This window comes from Panthera leo, chromosome A1, assembly GCF_018350215.1.
Source record: "Panthera leo isolate Ple1 chromosome A1, P.leo_Ple1_pat1.1, whole genome shotgun sequence".
Classification (NCBI taxonomy): Eukaryota; Metazoa; Chordata; class Mammalia; order Carnivora; family Felidae; genus Panthera; species Panthera leo.
In genome coordinates this window covers 22,678,324-22,694,745 of record NC_056679.1, presented here as the reverse complement: position 1 = coordinate 22,694,745, position 16,422 = coordinate 22,678,324, and the positions used below count along the sequence as shown (strand labels likewise).

General features: G+C 35.5%; 1 protein-coding gene across 1 annotated transcript in view; it reads left to right on the top strand.

Annotated features, from left to right (window-relative positions):
* Window positions 1-16,422, top strand: part of RB1 (RB transcriptional corepressor 1) — a 170,095-nt gene that overhangs the window by 65,633 nt on the left and 88,040 nt on the right. The window contains exons 11-13 of the mRNA XM_042915907.1: window positions 342-419; window positions 3,073-3,160; window positions 15,637-15,753. Of these exons, the coding sequence (XP_042771841.1) occupies window positions 342-419; window positions 3,073-3,160; window positions 15,637-15,753 (283 nt within the window). The remainder of the gene's footprint in view (window positions 1-341; window positions 420-3,072; window positions 3,161-15,636; window positions 15,754-16,422) is intronic.

Below are 16,422 nucleotides of genomic sequence, written 5' to 3'. Positions count from 1 at the left end.
TAAGAAACTTAAGCTTTGATATTTTTTAATACTGAACAGCTTGGTTAGTAATACCATCTAGCATTTAGAGATAGCATCTGACTTTCACTTTTAAAAATTTTTAAAAACTTTTAAAAAATTTTTAATGAATTGGTGCACCTGTTTTTCATAAACCTAGTGGAAGAAACCCAACTTAAAAACAATGGTGAAAAAAATAAAATTTGATTTACTTAAACAGCTTTTGAATCATCTGTTTCCTATCACTTGTTATTGACTTACCATTTTGTATGATGGTAATATACTGCTCTTTTGATTCATAAAGCACAAACTGTATATTAATGACTTTGTTTATCATTACTTAGTTTTGAAATGCAGAGAACACCACGAAAAAGTAACTCTGATGAAGAGGTGAATACGATGCTTCCACAGACTCCAGTTAGGTATGAATTTTCTTTTGATTTTCACTGTTGTTATTATTCTGTGCCTTTATAGTCCTTTGGGTTTGTTCATTCTATTGTATATTTGTATATACACACAACAAACATATTGAGTGGTCTTTGCATGTCAGGTATTTTACTAGTTGCTGAGGATATGATTATTAGACATAGTTCTGTCTGTCCTTAAAGAATATAAGCTAGAGTGGGAATGTGTTCCATCTCAGTAAATAAAGAAGAAAAAGATGTATTATCCTTTGCTCTGCATAAACTTGGATTAGAAGCATTTTTCTGTCCTTTTCCTCACTTTCTACATCTAATCTGTTACCAAGTCTTGTTGAATCTACCTTTTAAATACCTCGAGTCCATCTCCTGTTCTCCATTTGCAGTCTCACCACCCTTGTCCAAGATCTCTTTCTCTTTGTTTTGGATTTTTTTGCAGTAGCCTCCTAATTGATCTTGCTGTGTCTACTCTCCTCACTTTTCCTCTCTCCCCACCACTAAATATATTCTCCAGAGAGCCCCAGAATAGTAATCTAGAAATGTGAGTCAGATCATGTTCACCATATTAAACCTTTGATTGCTTCCTGTTGCAGTTGAAATGCACATTCCTTCACAGTGCCTATAAGATCCAGCTTCTGTTGCCTCTCTCACCTCATCTTGTTTGCCTGCTCATGATGAACTAGCCAGTTTCCTGAATGCTTAAAGCTCTTCCTTTATACTTGAAGACCTTCACACTTGCTTTTCCCTCTTCTTGAAACTCGTCCTTCTTTTTTTGCTTCTGAATTACATGGTAGTAGTTTGCAAGGGGATGGACTAAGGAGGACATAGTGAGAAATTGACCTCTCAATGTGTCACAGTGGTTCTTAACCAAGGGTGCAAATTAGAATAACCTGAGGAGGTATTTTTCTAAACTACACGTGCATAGACCTGATTACCATACACATAGTCAAAAATCCATGAACTGCTCTATTGCAGTAATTCAATTGAGAAATGCTGAATATCCAAGCCAAGAGTAGGCAGTCGAAATAACGGAACAAGAACAGGTTTGATAAATATTTGATGAATATTTGATGAATAATATTCAGAATATTATTCATGAGGCATTTATGGGATATGAAGAAGTAGTAAGCAGAAGGATATAAGCTCTTACAGATTTGAGAATCATCAGGGAAAGTTAAAACCATAAAGAAAGATGAGGTTGCCTGAAGTAAAGGTATGTAATAGCAAGAATGGCTGACTAAGGGCTGAACCCTAAAGAATGCTAGCATTTAAGGACTAGATAGAAGTTAAAGAGAATGAGAAGGGGCCTCAGAGGATGAAGCCAAAAAAGCCAAGGGAGGGAGGGAATTTTAGGAAAGAGCAGGTGTTTGAGTGTCACATGTTTGAAGGAAATCAGGTATCAGAACAAGTGAGAAGGATCTTTTAGTTTTAGCAATTAGTTATTTGTGGCTTTAGTCAATGTGGCTTAAGTAGATTAGAGGATGTACAAGTTATAAAAGCAATAATGTTTGAAAGGTGAGAGTGTACAAATATCAGTTGAGAGAGGTATAATGGTTCGGTGTAGAGGCAGCTGGGTGGCTCAGTTGGTTAAGTGTTCGACTTTGGGTGAGGTCATGATCTCACAGTTCAGGAGTCTGAACCCCATGTAGGGCTTTGTGCTGACAGAATGGAGCCTGCTTTAGATTCTCTGCCTCCTACTCTCTCTGCCCCTCCCCCACTCGTGCATGCTCATTCTCTCTCCCTCTCAAAAATAAACAAACATTAAAAAATAAAAATAAAGCAAAATAAAATAAAAATGTTAAGTGTTTATAAAAAAAATAGTTTGGTATAATAACAAAGATGATTCAAATTAAAACCAGGGATGTTTGACATGTTTTTTCCTAAAAGAAGACTTTCACCAAAAGAGTTTAGAAGATGTAAAGACAAGTTCTTTTTCCAAACTGAGTAATTCTTACTGAGGTTACAAAAAAGAGGAAGAAAATTCTCACTGAATATGTTCACTGGACAATATTTAAGGAACCTTTCAGCCATAAGCATTCTATAGTTCTTTGCACTATTAAACAGTACCTATAGTAGCAATGTGCTACCATTCCAAAATTGGAACATTAGTATTTACTGTACAACACACACACACATAATTATAGCATTAAAGAAATCTTAAGGGACTGACCCAATTTTATGCTTTAACAGTGGTGACTTCTAAAATGTTTGTTTCATCTTGAAAATCTTTGTAAAGTCATGTGTTTCTTCATTTGACTTAGGGTATATGCTACTGTATTTGAAAAACTTGAATTGTAATGTTTTCTTAAATTACCATTTTGATAGCAGTTTATATGTGCTTTTCCTAAAATATCATTAATTTTGCCAATTAATTGTGTACTGAAATGTGGTTTTATTCGTAAATAAACATATCAGTGTTTTTAATTATGATCTTAGTGATTATGAACATGTTCTTTCCTAAAGGTTTAAGTAAATGTAAGTCCTTATAAATAACAGTACACTAAGGGCTTTGTAAAGTCTTATTTCAGAGAACTTCTTAAATATAAACAAGAAATAGTGAGTTTGAAGATTTAACTTGTGAAATAGGTAAATAGATACATTTTATTTATTTGCTTTCCTTCACTGCTTAATATTCTTCCTATTTTTTTTTCTCTAGGACCGTTATGAATACTATTCAACAGTTAATGATGATCTTAAATTCAGCAAGTGATCAACCATCAGAAAATCTGATTTCCTATTTTAATGTAAGCAATAAATGAAACTTTATTATTTTGATAAATTTAAAATTAGAAAAATTATTAAAAATACTGAATATTTTTTTAAACATCTCCCAACCAACATGCCCTTGTCTGTTATCTTATTTCTTGCTTTTTTGAAACCTCCAAATTAGATGTTGGTAGTACTGTTTCACTTAGTGCTATTTTTGGATTTTTTCACGTTTAATCTTTGCCTTGCTTGTTGACAAATTCTTTCTTGCAACTTAGACTTCATTTCTGATTTCATTTTCTTTCTTCTTCAGATACATATTTTTTTGTTTTATTTTATTTAAATCCAAGTTAGTTAACATATAATAATGATTTCAGTAGTAGAATTTAGTGATTCATCACTTACATATATAACATCCAGTACTCATCCCAATAAATGCCTTCTTAATAACCATCACCCATTTAGCCCATCCCCCCCTTCCCTCCAGCAACCCTCAGTTTGTTCTGTATTTGAGTCTCTTATGACTTGCCTCCCTCTCTGTTTTTATTTTTTGTCCCCTTCCCCTATGTTCATCTGTTGTGTTTCTTAAATTCCACATATGAGTGAAATCACATGATATTTATCTTTCTCTGGCTTACTTCTTTCACTTACCATAATACATTCTAGTTCTGTTGCAACTTCTTGATTGCCAAGTAGTGTTCCATTGTATGTATGATTTTATTTATATCTTCTTTATTCATCAGTCAATGGACATTTGGGCTCTCTCCATACTTTGGCTATTTGATAGTGCTGCTATAAACATTGGGGTGCACGTGCCCCTTTGAATCAGCATTTTTGTATCCTTTGGATAAATAACTAGTAGTACAATTGCTGGGTCATAGAGTAACTCTATTTTTAATTTTTTGAGGAACCTCCATACTGTTCTCCACAGTGGCTATGCCAGTTTGCATTCCCACCAACAGTGCAGAAGTGTTCCCCTTTCTCTACATCCTCACCAACATCTGTCGTTGCCTGAGTTGTTAGCCATTCTGACAGGTGTGAGGTGGTATCTCATTATTGTTTTGATTTGTATTTCCCTGATGCTGAGTCATGTCGAGCATCTTTTCATGTGTCTGTTAGCCATCTGGATATCTTCTTTGGAGAAGTGTCTATTCGTGTCTTCTGCCTCTTGGTTAACTGGATTATTTGTTTTGTGGGTGTTGAGTTTGATTTTTTTAATAGATTTTGGATACTAACCCTTTATCTGATATGTCATTTGCAAATATCTTCTCTCATTCTGTCACTTGCCTTTTAGTTTTGTTGATTGTTTCCTTCACTGTGCAGAAGTTTTTTGTCTTGATAAGATCCCCATAGTTCATTTTTGCTTTTGTTTCCCTTGTCTTTGGAGTCAAGTAAGAAGTTGCTATGGCCAAGGTCAAAAGGTTGTTGTCTGTTTTCTCCTGTAGGATTTTGATGGTTTTCTGTCTTACACATAGGTTTTTCATCCATTTTGAGTTTATTTTTGTGTATAATGTGAGAAAATGGTTCAGGTTTATTTTTCTGCATGTCACTGTCCAGTTTTCCCAACACCATTTGCTGAAGAACTTTTTTCCATTGGATATTCTTTTCTGCTTTGCTGAAGATGAGTTGACCGTACATTTGTGGGTCCATTTCTGGGTTCTTTACTCTCTTCCATTGATCTATGTGTCAAATACATATTTAAATAATTTCCTCAGTGAGTGTCAGTTTGGGATGAACTTAAAAGGTTTGTGTTTTGTTTCTTAAAATTTCTTTAGTCTTACTTTTTGTCAAGTAGTTTAGCTGAATCTTCAATTCTAGATATTTACTTTCTCTTAGAAGTTTGTAGATATTATTTTGCTATTTCCTGGCTCTCCTGATTGCTGTTTAAGAAATCTGTGAATCTGACTGTTGTTTCATTATAGTTAGTGTATATTTTCTTTCTGACTGCTTTTAAGATCTTTTCTTTGAATGTGGTATTAGGATTTAACATTTACCATATCTCTATAGTCTTTTTTATCCTGTTTTCAGCCCATTTTTATTTTCATTTCTTGTCTGAACTTGTGTGTATTGCAGTTTCCAATTCCTATAGACCTGAGTTTGACATCTGAAGGGCCCTTGCTGTGCAAAAACTAGAGAAAGAATGAAATAATGAAAACTGGGGTGCCTGGGTGGCTCAGTCGGTTGAGCGTCCGACTTCAGCTCAGGTCATGATCTCACGGCTTGTGAGTTCAAGCCCCGTGTCAGGCTCTTTGCTGACAGCTCAGAGCCTGGAGCCTGTTTCAGATTCTGTGTCTCCCTCTCTCTCTCTCTGACTCTCCCCCGTTCATGCTCTGTCTCTCTCTGTCTCAAAAGTAAATAAACGTTAAAAAAAAAAATTAAAAAAAAAAAAAAAGAAATAATGAAAACTAACATGTACGTTGCTTGCTTGTTTCTTCACTCCTTATTTAAATTTAAATGAAGGTTAGGATTCACAGAAATGCTCATCCATGGAAATTGGATAAGGCCAAGAAAATTATTACAATTTGCCATATTCCAATAACTCTGTGCTCTGTATGGTTAACATTTATTTTTTTTTTTTAATTTTTTTTTTTAACATTTATTTATTTTTGAGACAGAGAGAGACAGAGCATGAACGGGAGAGGGGCAGAGAGAGAGGGAGACACAGAATCGGAAGCAGGCTCCAGGCTCTGAGCCATCAGCCCAGAGCCTGATGCAGGGCTCGAACTCACGGACCGCGAGATCGTGACCTGAGCTGAAGTTGGACGCTTAACCGACTGAGCCACCCAGGCGCCCCTGTGTGGTTAACATTTAATACCGTGACCTGCCTGTGGCTTTGTCATACTCTGTTGTCATCTTCTTGCTTATATGCCCCCCATGAATTAGCAAAGTATTTTGTCAACATATTCATAATTGTGTTGGCTCAGAACTGATTTTGTTTATCCAAATTGCTTGAAGTTGCTTTTATATGTGGATTATCTGTAGCACAAGAATATTTCCCAAAAATAGCTACTCAATTACTTAGAACTTCTAAAAGAAATAATGATAGAAGTTAAAAGAATGATAATCTCTTCGTTCTGTTTTTAAAAATGTTTATTTTTGAGAGGGGGACAGGAGGGACAGACAGAGGGGGACAGAGGATATGAAGTGGGCTCTGTGGTGACAGTAGAGAGGCCAGTGAGGGACTTGAACCCACAAACTGGGAGATTGTGACCTGAGCTGAAGTCAGACGCTTAACCAACTGAGCCACCCAGGCGTCCCTGTTCTCTTATTTTTATTTCAAGTTTTTATTTAAATTCTAGTTAGTTAGCATATCTGGTAAAATTGGTTTCATGTGTAGAATTTAGTGATTCATCTCTGACATTAACACCCAGTGCTCATCTCAAGTGCCCTCCTTAATGCCCATCACCCATTTAGCCCATCCCGTCACCCAGCACCACTCCAGCTACCCTTTTTGTTCTCTATAGTTGAGACTTGTATGGTTTGCTTCTCTCTCTCTCTCCCTCTCTCCCTCTCCCCCTCTCCCCCTCTCCCTCTCCCCCTCTCCCCCTCCCCCTGTCTCTCATTTTCCCCCAATAATCTATCTTCTCAAATTCATTTTGAATATTTCCTCCAACATTTTGAGTATGTAGGAGCTCTTTTTTTATTTTACATTATTTTAGTTTGGCAGAATATTCTACCTCAGGGGCATTCTCTGGAGCTCAATGTAAAGTTTAACATTAAATGCAGCTTAACAGCCTAACTGCATTTTTTCCTATCTAGATTGCAAATTGCTTACCTTAAGAGCATGTTTTGAGGATCACTAAGTTCTTTGAGTTTATGTCTTTATTAGTTCAGGTTTCTTTATTTTTATAATGAATGCCATCTTCTGTAAGTAAAATCTTAGAAGTTGTAGGCATTTAAGTGAATGTTTTGGCAACAGTGACTTTATTTTTTTTAAGTAATTAATTTTTTAAATTTACATTCAAATTACTTATCATATAGTGCAACAATGATTTCAGGAGTAGATTCCTTAATGCCCCTTACCCATTTAGCCCATCCCCTCCTCGCACAACCCCTCCAGTAACCCTCTGTTTGTACTCCATATGTAAGTCTCTTATGTTTTGTCCCCCTCCCTGTTTTTATATTATTTTTGCTGCCATTCCCTTATGTTCATCTGTTTTGTATCTTTTTTTTTTGTTGTTGTTGTTGTGTTTTGTATCTTAAACCCTCATATGAGTGAAGTCATATGGTATTTGTCTTTCTCTGACTAATTTTGCTTAGCATAATACCCTCCAATTCCATCCACATAGTTGCAAATGGCAAGATTTCATTCTTTTTGATTGCCAAGTAATACTCCATTGTGTATATATACCACATTTTCTTTATCCATTCATCCATTGATGGACATTTGGGCTCTTTCTTGGCTATTGATAGTGCTGCTATAAACATTGGGGTGCATGTGTCCCTTCGAAACAGCATACCTGTATCCCTTGGATAAATACCTAGTAGTGCAATGGCTGGGTCATAGGGTAGTTCTATTTTTAATTTTTTGAGGAACCTCCATACTGTTCTCCACAGTGACTGTACCAGTTTGCATTCTCATCAGCAGTGCACAAGAGATCCTTTCTCTTCATTCTCACCAGCATCTGTTGTTGCCTGAGTTGTTAATGTTAGCCATTCTGACAGGGGTGAGGTGGTATCTCATTGCGGTTTTGATTTGTATTTCCCTGATGCTGAGTGATGTTGAGCATTTTTTCATGTGTCGGTTGGCCATCTGAATGTCTTCTTTGGAGAAGTATCTATTCATGTCTTTTGCCCGTTTCTTCACTGGATTATTTGTTTTTTGGGTGTTGAGTTTGATAAGTTCTTTATAGATTTTGGATACTAACCCTTTATCTGATACGTCTTTTGCAAATATCTTCTTCCATTCTATTGGTTGCCTTTTAGTTTTGCTGATTGTTTCCTTCAATGTACAGAAGCTTTTTATTTTGATGAGGTCCCAATAGTTCATTTTTGCTTTGGGTTCCCTTGCATCTGGAAACCTGTTGAGTAAGAAGTTGCTATGGCCAAGATCATAGAGGTTTTTGCCTGCTATCTCCTTGAGGATTTTGATGGCTTCCTGTCTTACATTGAGGTCTTTCATCCATTTTGAGTTTATTTTTGTGTATGGTGTAAGAAAGTGGTCCAGGTTCATTTTTCTACATGTCACTGTCCAGTTTTCCCAGCACCACTTGCTGAAGAGACTGTCTTTATTCCATTGTATTATTTCCTGCTTTGCCAAAGATTAGTTGGCCATACGTTTGTGGGTCCATTTCTGGGTTTTCTGTTCTGTTCCGCTGATCTGAGTGTGTGTTTTTGTGCCAGGCAACAATGACTTTATGACAGGAGAGGCTTCTTTGTTATTGTTTCTAACATATGTGTGCTGTTTTCTTTCCCAAAGAATTACTGATTTTATAGAATGTGAAATTTTTGAATGACAGTGTTCAAATTTATTTATTTATTTTTTAGAGGTGAGGGTAGAAAGTGAGTGAATAGGGGAGGGGCAGAGGGAGAGAGTTTTTTTTTTTTTTTAATGTTTATTTATTGTGAGAAAGAGGGAAAGACAGCATGATCAGGGAAGGGGCAGAGAATGAGAATCCCAAGCAGGCTCCACATTGTCAGTGCAGAGCCTAAGGATCTCACAAACCATGAGATCCTGATCTGAGCTGAAATTAAGAGGCAGATGCTCAACAAACTGAGCCACCCAGGCACCTCAGGAGAGAATCTTAAAAAGTCTGCATGCCCAGTGTGAGCCCAGTGCAGGACTCCATCTTGCGACCTACCATGAAATCATGATCTGAGCTGAAATCGAGAGTCAGATGCTTACCCAGGTGCTCCAGTGTTCATATTTCAAAGAAAGGTATAATTAAGCTTGGTTTTAGAAAGCTTATTTTGTTTCACTCTTTTTTAATTTAAATTTTTGTTAGTTCACATACAGTGCAGTGTTGGTTTCAGAAGTAGAATTCAGTGATTTATTGCTTCCATACACCCAGTGCTAATCACAAGAAGTGACCTCCTTAGTACCCATTACCCATCTAGTTTGTCTCCTACACCTTCCTCTGTCAATCCTGTTCTCTGTGATTAGGAGTCTCTGGTGGTTTGGTGCAGCCACTCTGGGAGACAGTATGGAGGTTCCTCAGAAGATTAAAAATAGAACTACCCTATGACCCAGCAATTGCACTACTAGGTATGTATCCAAACAACACAAAAAAGCTGATCTGAACCCCAATGTTTATAGCAACGCTATCAACAATAGCTAAATTATGGAAAGAGCCCAAATGTCCATCAACTGACGAATGGATAAAGAAGATGTGGTGTATTTATACACAAGATATTACTCGGTGATGAAAAGGAATGAAATCTTGCCATTTGCAACAGTGTGGATGGAACCAGAATGTATTAATGCTAAGCAAAATAAGTCAGTCAAAGACAAACATCACATGATTTCACTCATAGGTAGAATTTAAGAAACACAACAAATGAACATAAGGAAAGGGAAGGAAAGATAAGATGAAAACAGAGGGAGACAAACTATAAGAGACTCTTAAATGTAGAGAACAAACTGAGGGTTGCTGGAGGGAAGGTGAATGGGGGGATGAGCTAAACGGGTGATGGGCATTAAGGAGGGTGCTTGTTGGGATGAGCCCTGGGTGTTTTATGTAAGTGATGAAACTCTGGGTTCTACTCCTGATACCGATACTATGCTCTAGGCTAACTAACTTGCATTTAAATTAAAAAAAATAAAGCATTGTCAATAAAATAAGAGACTGCTGTGGTTTGTTTCACTCTCTTCTCTCCTCCCATTCCCATATGCATAATACATTCTAGCTCCATCCACACTGCTACAAATGGCAATATTTCAATCTTTTTGATGGCTGTGTAATATTCCTATGTATATGTGCTTGTGTGTGTGTGTATGTGTGTGTATACCACATCTTCTGTATCCATTCATCAGTAGATGGACATTGGGTTATCTCCATAGTTTGGCTATTGTTGATAATGCTGCTGGAAACATTTGGGTGCATGTATCCCTTTGAATCTATTTTGTATCCTTTGGGTAAATACCTAACAGTGCAATTGCTGGGTTGTGGGGTATTTCTGTTTTTAACTTTTTGAGGAACCTACATACTGTTTTCCAGAGTGGCTGCACCAGTTTGCATTCCCACCAACAGTGCAAGAGGGTTCCCCTTTGTCCACATCCTCGCCAACATCTGTCGTTTCCTGAGTTGTTAATTTTAGCCACTCTCACTGGTGTGAAGTGGTATCTTAATGTGGTTTTGATTTATATTTCCGTGATGATGAGTGATGTTGAGCATCTTTTCATGTGTCTGTTAGCCATCTGGATGTCTTCTTTGGAGAAGTGCCTATTCATGTTTTCTGCCCATTTCTTAACTAGGTGGTTTTTTGGGTGCTGAGTTTGAGAAGTTCTTTGTAAATGTTGGTTACTAACCCTTTATCAGATAATGTCATTGCAGATATCTTGTCCCATTCTGTAGGCTGCCTTTTAGTTTTGTTGATTGTTTCCTTTGCTGTGCAGAAGCTTTTTTTCGGTCCAATAGTTCCCAAGAGGTTCTCTAGGATTTTGATGGTTTCCTGTCTCACATTTAGGTCTTTCATCCACTTTGAATTTTTGTGTAAGAAAGTGGTCCAGTTTCATTCTTCTGCATGTTCCCATCCAGTTTTCTGAACACCATTTGTTGAAGAGACTGTGTTTTTCCCCATTGGATAGTCTTTCCTGCTTTGTTGAAGATTAGTTGACTCTATAGTTGTGGATCCATTTCTGGGTTCTCTATTCTGTTCCATTAATCTATGTGTCTGTTTTTGTGCCAGTGCCATACTGTCTTGATGATTACAGCTTTGTAATACAGCTTGAAGTCTGGGATTGTGATGCCTCCTGCTTTGGTTTTCTTTTTCAACATTGCTTTGGCTTTTTGGGGTCTTTTGTGGCTCCATAAAAATTTTAGCGTTGTTTGTTCTAGCTTTGTGAAAAACTCTGGTGGTATTTTTAAAAAAATTTTTTTTTTTTTTTTTTGGGGGGCGCCTGGGTGGCGCAGTCGGTTAAGCGTCCGACTTCAGCCAGGTCACGATCTCGCGGTCCGTGAGTTCGAGCCCCGCGTCAGGCTCTCGGCTGATGGCTCGGAGCCTGGAGCCTGTTTCCGATTCTGTGTCTCCCTCTCTCTCTGCCCCTCCCCCGTTCATGCTCTGTCTCTCTCTGTCCCAAAAATAAATTAAAAAACGTTGAAAAAAAAAAATTAAAAAAAAATTTTTTTAAATGTTTTTAGTTTTACTTTTGAGACAGAGACAGAGCATGAACAGGGGAGGGGTAGAGAGAGAGGGGGAGACACAGAATCTGAAACAGGCTCCAGGCTCTGAGCTCTCAGCACAGAGCCCGACGCGGGGCTTGAACTCACAGAGTGTGAGATCATGACCTGAGCTGAAGTTGGACACTTAACTGACTGAGCCACCCAGGCGCCCCTCTGGTGGTATTTTTATAGGGATTGCATTAAATGTGTAGATTGGTTTCTGTAGTATAGACATTTTAACAATGTTCGTTCTAATCTATGAGCATGGAATGCTTTTCCACTTCTTTGTGTCATCTTCTGTTTCTTTCATAAGTGTTCTATAGTTTTTGGAGTATAGATCTTTCACCTCTTTAGTTAGGTTTATTCCTAGGAATCTTACTGTTTTTGGTGCAGTTGCAAATGGGATTGATTCCTTGATTTCTTTTTCTGCTGCTTCGTTATTGCTGTATAAAAATGCAACAGATTTCTACACATTGATTTTATATCCTGCTACTTTGCTGAATTTGTGTATTCTGGTAATTTTTTGGCAGAATCTTTCAGGTTTTCTACATAGAGTATCATGTCATCTGCAAATAGTGAAAGTTTGACTTCTTCCTTGCCACTTTGGATGCCTTTTATTTCTTTTTGTTGTGTGATTGCTGAGGCCAAAAGTTTATAGTTCTATAGTTAAAGTTCTAATTTATAGTATTTTGAATGTATTTGACCCATAAAGATTGTAAGAATATAGTCACTCTTTGGTTATAGCTGAAGGGAATCAAGTTTTTGATATGTTTTAATAGATTACAATATGAATTACAGAATATTTTAATGTATCATGATATGCATTTTAGTAATCATCTTGTGATAAATTTTAATTACTAAATAGAGCCCCACCCCATATGATGCATGTATTGAAACTTCTTTTGTAACCATTTCTGTATTATGTGTTTTGAAAAGGTAGTGAAATGATTTAATAATACTTAACTCTTAGCCCAGTTTTTAATTAGGAAATGATACCAAACTCAAATCATAGTTTTAATTTTATTATTTGTATTTTTAGGGTAATATACATCCCAATTTAACTCTTAATTAAAGATAATTTATGAGAGTACATGAGATTCTTTTTATTTTAGTAGTCGTATTATAATTGTTTCATTTTTAGTTTATTTTTGTTGGAGTATAATTGATATATATATAACATTTTGTTTCAAATATGTAACATAATGATTAAATATTTGTATATATTGCAAAATGATCACAGTAAGTCTGGTTCGCATGTCATCATACATTAGAAATTAGAAAGAAATTAGAAATTTTTGTTTTCTTGTGATAAGGACTTTTAAGATTTATTCTCTTAGCAACTTTCCAATTATACATTACAGTATTATTATCTGTAGTCACCATGCTGTATATTACATCCTCATGACTTATTTTATTTATTTTATAACTGAAGGTTTGTAACTTCTTATAGCTTTCACCCATTTTGCCCACCTCCAACCCCTACTCGGGCAATACCAATTTTTTTGTATCTAGCTTGATTTTTTGTGTTTGTCTTTTTTTTTTTGAGTCCACATGTAAATGAATTCTTACAGTATTTGTCTTTCTCAGTCTGACTTATTTCACTTGGCATAATGCCCTCAAGTTCCATACATGTCACAGATGGAAGATTTCATTTTTTGTGGATGGATAACATTCCATTTTATACACGTGCATACGTACATACATATATATATATTATCCATTCATCAGTCATGGACAATTAGGTTGTTTCCATGTCTTTTCTACTGTAAATAATGCTGCAGTGAAGGTGGGATACAGATCTTTTTGAGTTAGCGTTTTTGTTTCCTTCAGATAAATACCAGAAGTGGAATTGCTAGATCATATAATGGTTCTATTTTTAATTTTCTGAGGAACTTCCATACTCTTTTCCATGGTAGCTGTACCAATTTACATTCCCACAGTACATGGGGCTCCCTTTTCTCCACATCCTTGTCAATGTTTGTTATTTCTGGTCTTTATAAGTGTAGCCATTCTGACAGTATAAGGTGATATCTCATTGTGGTTTTGATTTGCCTTTCCATGATGATTCGTGATGTTGAACTTCTTTTCATGTGTTGATTGGCTATCTGTATGTCTTCTTTGGAAGAGTGTCTATTCAGGTTTGCCTTTTTTAAAAAATCAGACTATTTGTTGACTTGTATGAGTTATTTATATATTTTGAATATTAACCCCTTGCTAAATATATGATTTGCCAATATTTCTCTCATTCAGTAGATTGGTTTCCTTTTTGTTTTGTGGACTAATGTCAAGGAGTTTATCTCCTATGTTTTCTTCTAGGAGTTTTATGGTATCGTGTCTTATATTTAGGTCTTTAATCCACTTTGAGTTAATTTTTTGTATTGTTGGCAAGTTTTATTCTTTTTCCTGTGGCTGTCTAGTTTCCCCAGCACTGTTTATTGAAGAGACCGTCTTTTCCCCATTGTATGTTTTTGCTTCCGTTGTCACAGATTAATTGTATGCGTGAGTTTATTTCTGGGCTCTATTCTGTTCCACTGCTCTGCATGTCTGTTTTGTGCTAATAACGTACTGTTTTGATTACTATAGCTTTGTAATACAGTTTGAAATCAGGTAGTGTGATTTGTTCTTTCTTCTTTCTCAAGATTACTTGAATCTTTTGTTGATGGGTACAAACTTTTGGATCACTTATTTCTGTGGAAAAGCCATTGGAATTTTGATAGGGATTGCATTGAATCTGTAGATTGCTTTGGGTAGTATGGACATTTTAACAATACTAATCCTTCCAGCCCATGAACATGGGATATCTTTGCATTTATTTTTGTCTTCTTCAATTTCTTTTCTAGGTAATTTATTCTTTTTGATGCAATTGTAAATGGGATTTTTTATTAATTTCTCTTTCTGTTAGTACATTATTAGTGCATAGAAACACACCTGATTTCTGTGCATTGATTTTGTATCCTGCAACTTTACTAAATTTGTTTATTCTAACAATGATTTGATGGAGTCTTTAGGGTTTTTTATATATAATGTGTCATGTGTCAATAGACACAGTTTTACTTCTTTTCCAGTTTGGATGCCTGTTATTTCTTTTTCTTGCCAATTTGCTCTGGCTAAGACTTTCAATACTATGTTGAATAAAAGTGGGAGGAGAGTGAGCGTCTTTGTTTCTGATCTTACAGGAAAATCTGTCAGCTTTTCGCCACTAAATATGATGTTAGCTGTGGGCTTGTCATAAATGGCTTTTATTATATTGAAGTATGTTCTCTCTCTACTTTGTTGAGAGTTTTTATTGTAAATGGATGTTGAATTTTGTCAAGAATTTTCTGCATCTATTGAGATTGTATGATTTTTATCCTTCATTGTGTTAATGTATCATATCGATTGATTTGTGAATGTGGAGCCATCCTAGCATCTCTGGAATAAATATCACTTGATTGTGGTATATGATCCTTTAACATGTTGTTTAATTTGGCTTCCTAATCGTTTGTTGTGTGTGGATTTTTGCATTTACATTCATCAGGGATATTGGCCTATAATTTTGTTGTCATGTGGTATCCTTGTCTGGTTTTGGTGTCAGGGTAATGCTGGCCTTGTAAAATGTGTTTGGAAGTGTTATTTCTATTTTTTGGAAGGGTGTGAGAAGTTTTGGTATTAATTCTTTTTTGGATGTTTGATAAAATTCACCTGTGAAGCTGTCTGGATCTTGACTTTTGTTTCTTGATTATTACTTTTGTTTCTTGATTGATCAGGTTTTATGTTTCTTCATGGTTCAGATTTGGTAGTTTGTATGTTTCTAAGAAGTTTTCTTTTTCTTTTAGGTTTTCCAGTTGTTGGTATATAATTGTTCTTAGTAGTTACTTATGATCCTTTGTATTTTCATGGTATCAGTTTTGTAATGTCTTTGAGGCTCTTTTTTGATGGATGGAGGGGCTACCAAATCTCTTCTTTAACATAGCAGCAGAAAATTTAGATAGTAGGGTTTTTTATTTGTGCTTTAGTGTTTTTTGGTTACTAACATCCTAAAATGAAATTGTTCATGCTCCTTTTATTTTCAGTAGTTGTGTTTACCTAGTTTTTATGGAAGTATTTCCATAGTGTAAATAATCGAAAGTGAAAAGTTGTATATTATAGGACAGACATGTTAATTATGATTGAATAGTATCCTCAACATTGACTTAAGTTTTTCTTCTTTAAAGAACTGCACAGTGAATCCAAAGGAAAGTATCCTGAAAAGAGTGAAGGATATTGGATGCATCTTTAAAGAGAAATTTGCTAAAGCTGTGGGACAGGGATGTATGGAAATTGGATCACAGGTAACTTGAGTTCATTTCGATTGGTGTCACTATAATAGAAATAATTTCAAATATAATGTCTTTCCAAATTGTGAAAATATTACAATAATATTTGTCTTATATTGGTAGATTCTGTATCTTACCTGCCTGTGTATGCTGCTGCTTATGGAAAATTTTATAAGAAAATGCCCCTTACACTATTACAGAAACTAAAAGTAAACATGTAGAAGTTTTTACACAAATTGTAGAAATTTTTAAAAAAATCAGTAGAAAAAATTAAAATCTTTGATACTATTAAATTTTTGGTGTATAGTCTTTGTCTTATACATATATGAATATTCGTGAATGCATATACTTCTCTGAATGGGATCATATTATACCTGCTATTTATTGGTGGTAGTGATATCATTTTACTACTATTATTATTTCAGAATATCTAAAGCCAGTACATTGGGTAAAGATATGGGCTCTGAATCAGAACCCTGGGTTTATATCTGGTTCTGCCATTTATGAACTGCCATTAAACTTCTTTGAGATTTGGGTTTCTGTATTTGCTCTGCTTCATTGTGTGGAAATAGTGAGGTAACATAAAAATATGTTTGAAAACTATAATCTGTATACATTTATTTCAGCGTAGTGAGGTTATATTTGGATGCTAATAGTGTTTTAAATAATTGTATTTATAAGTAT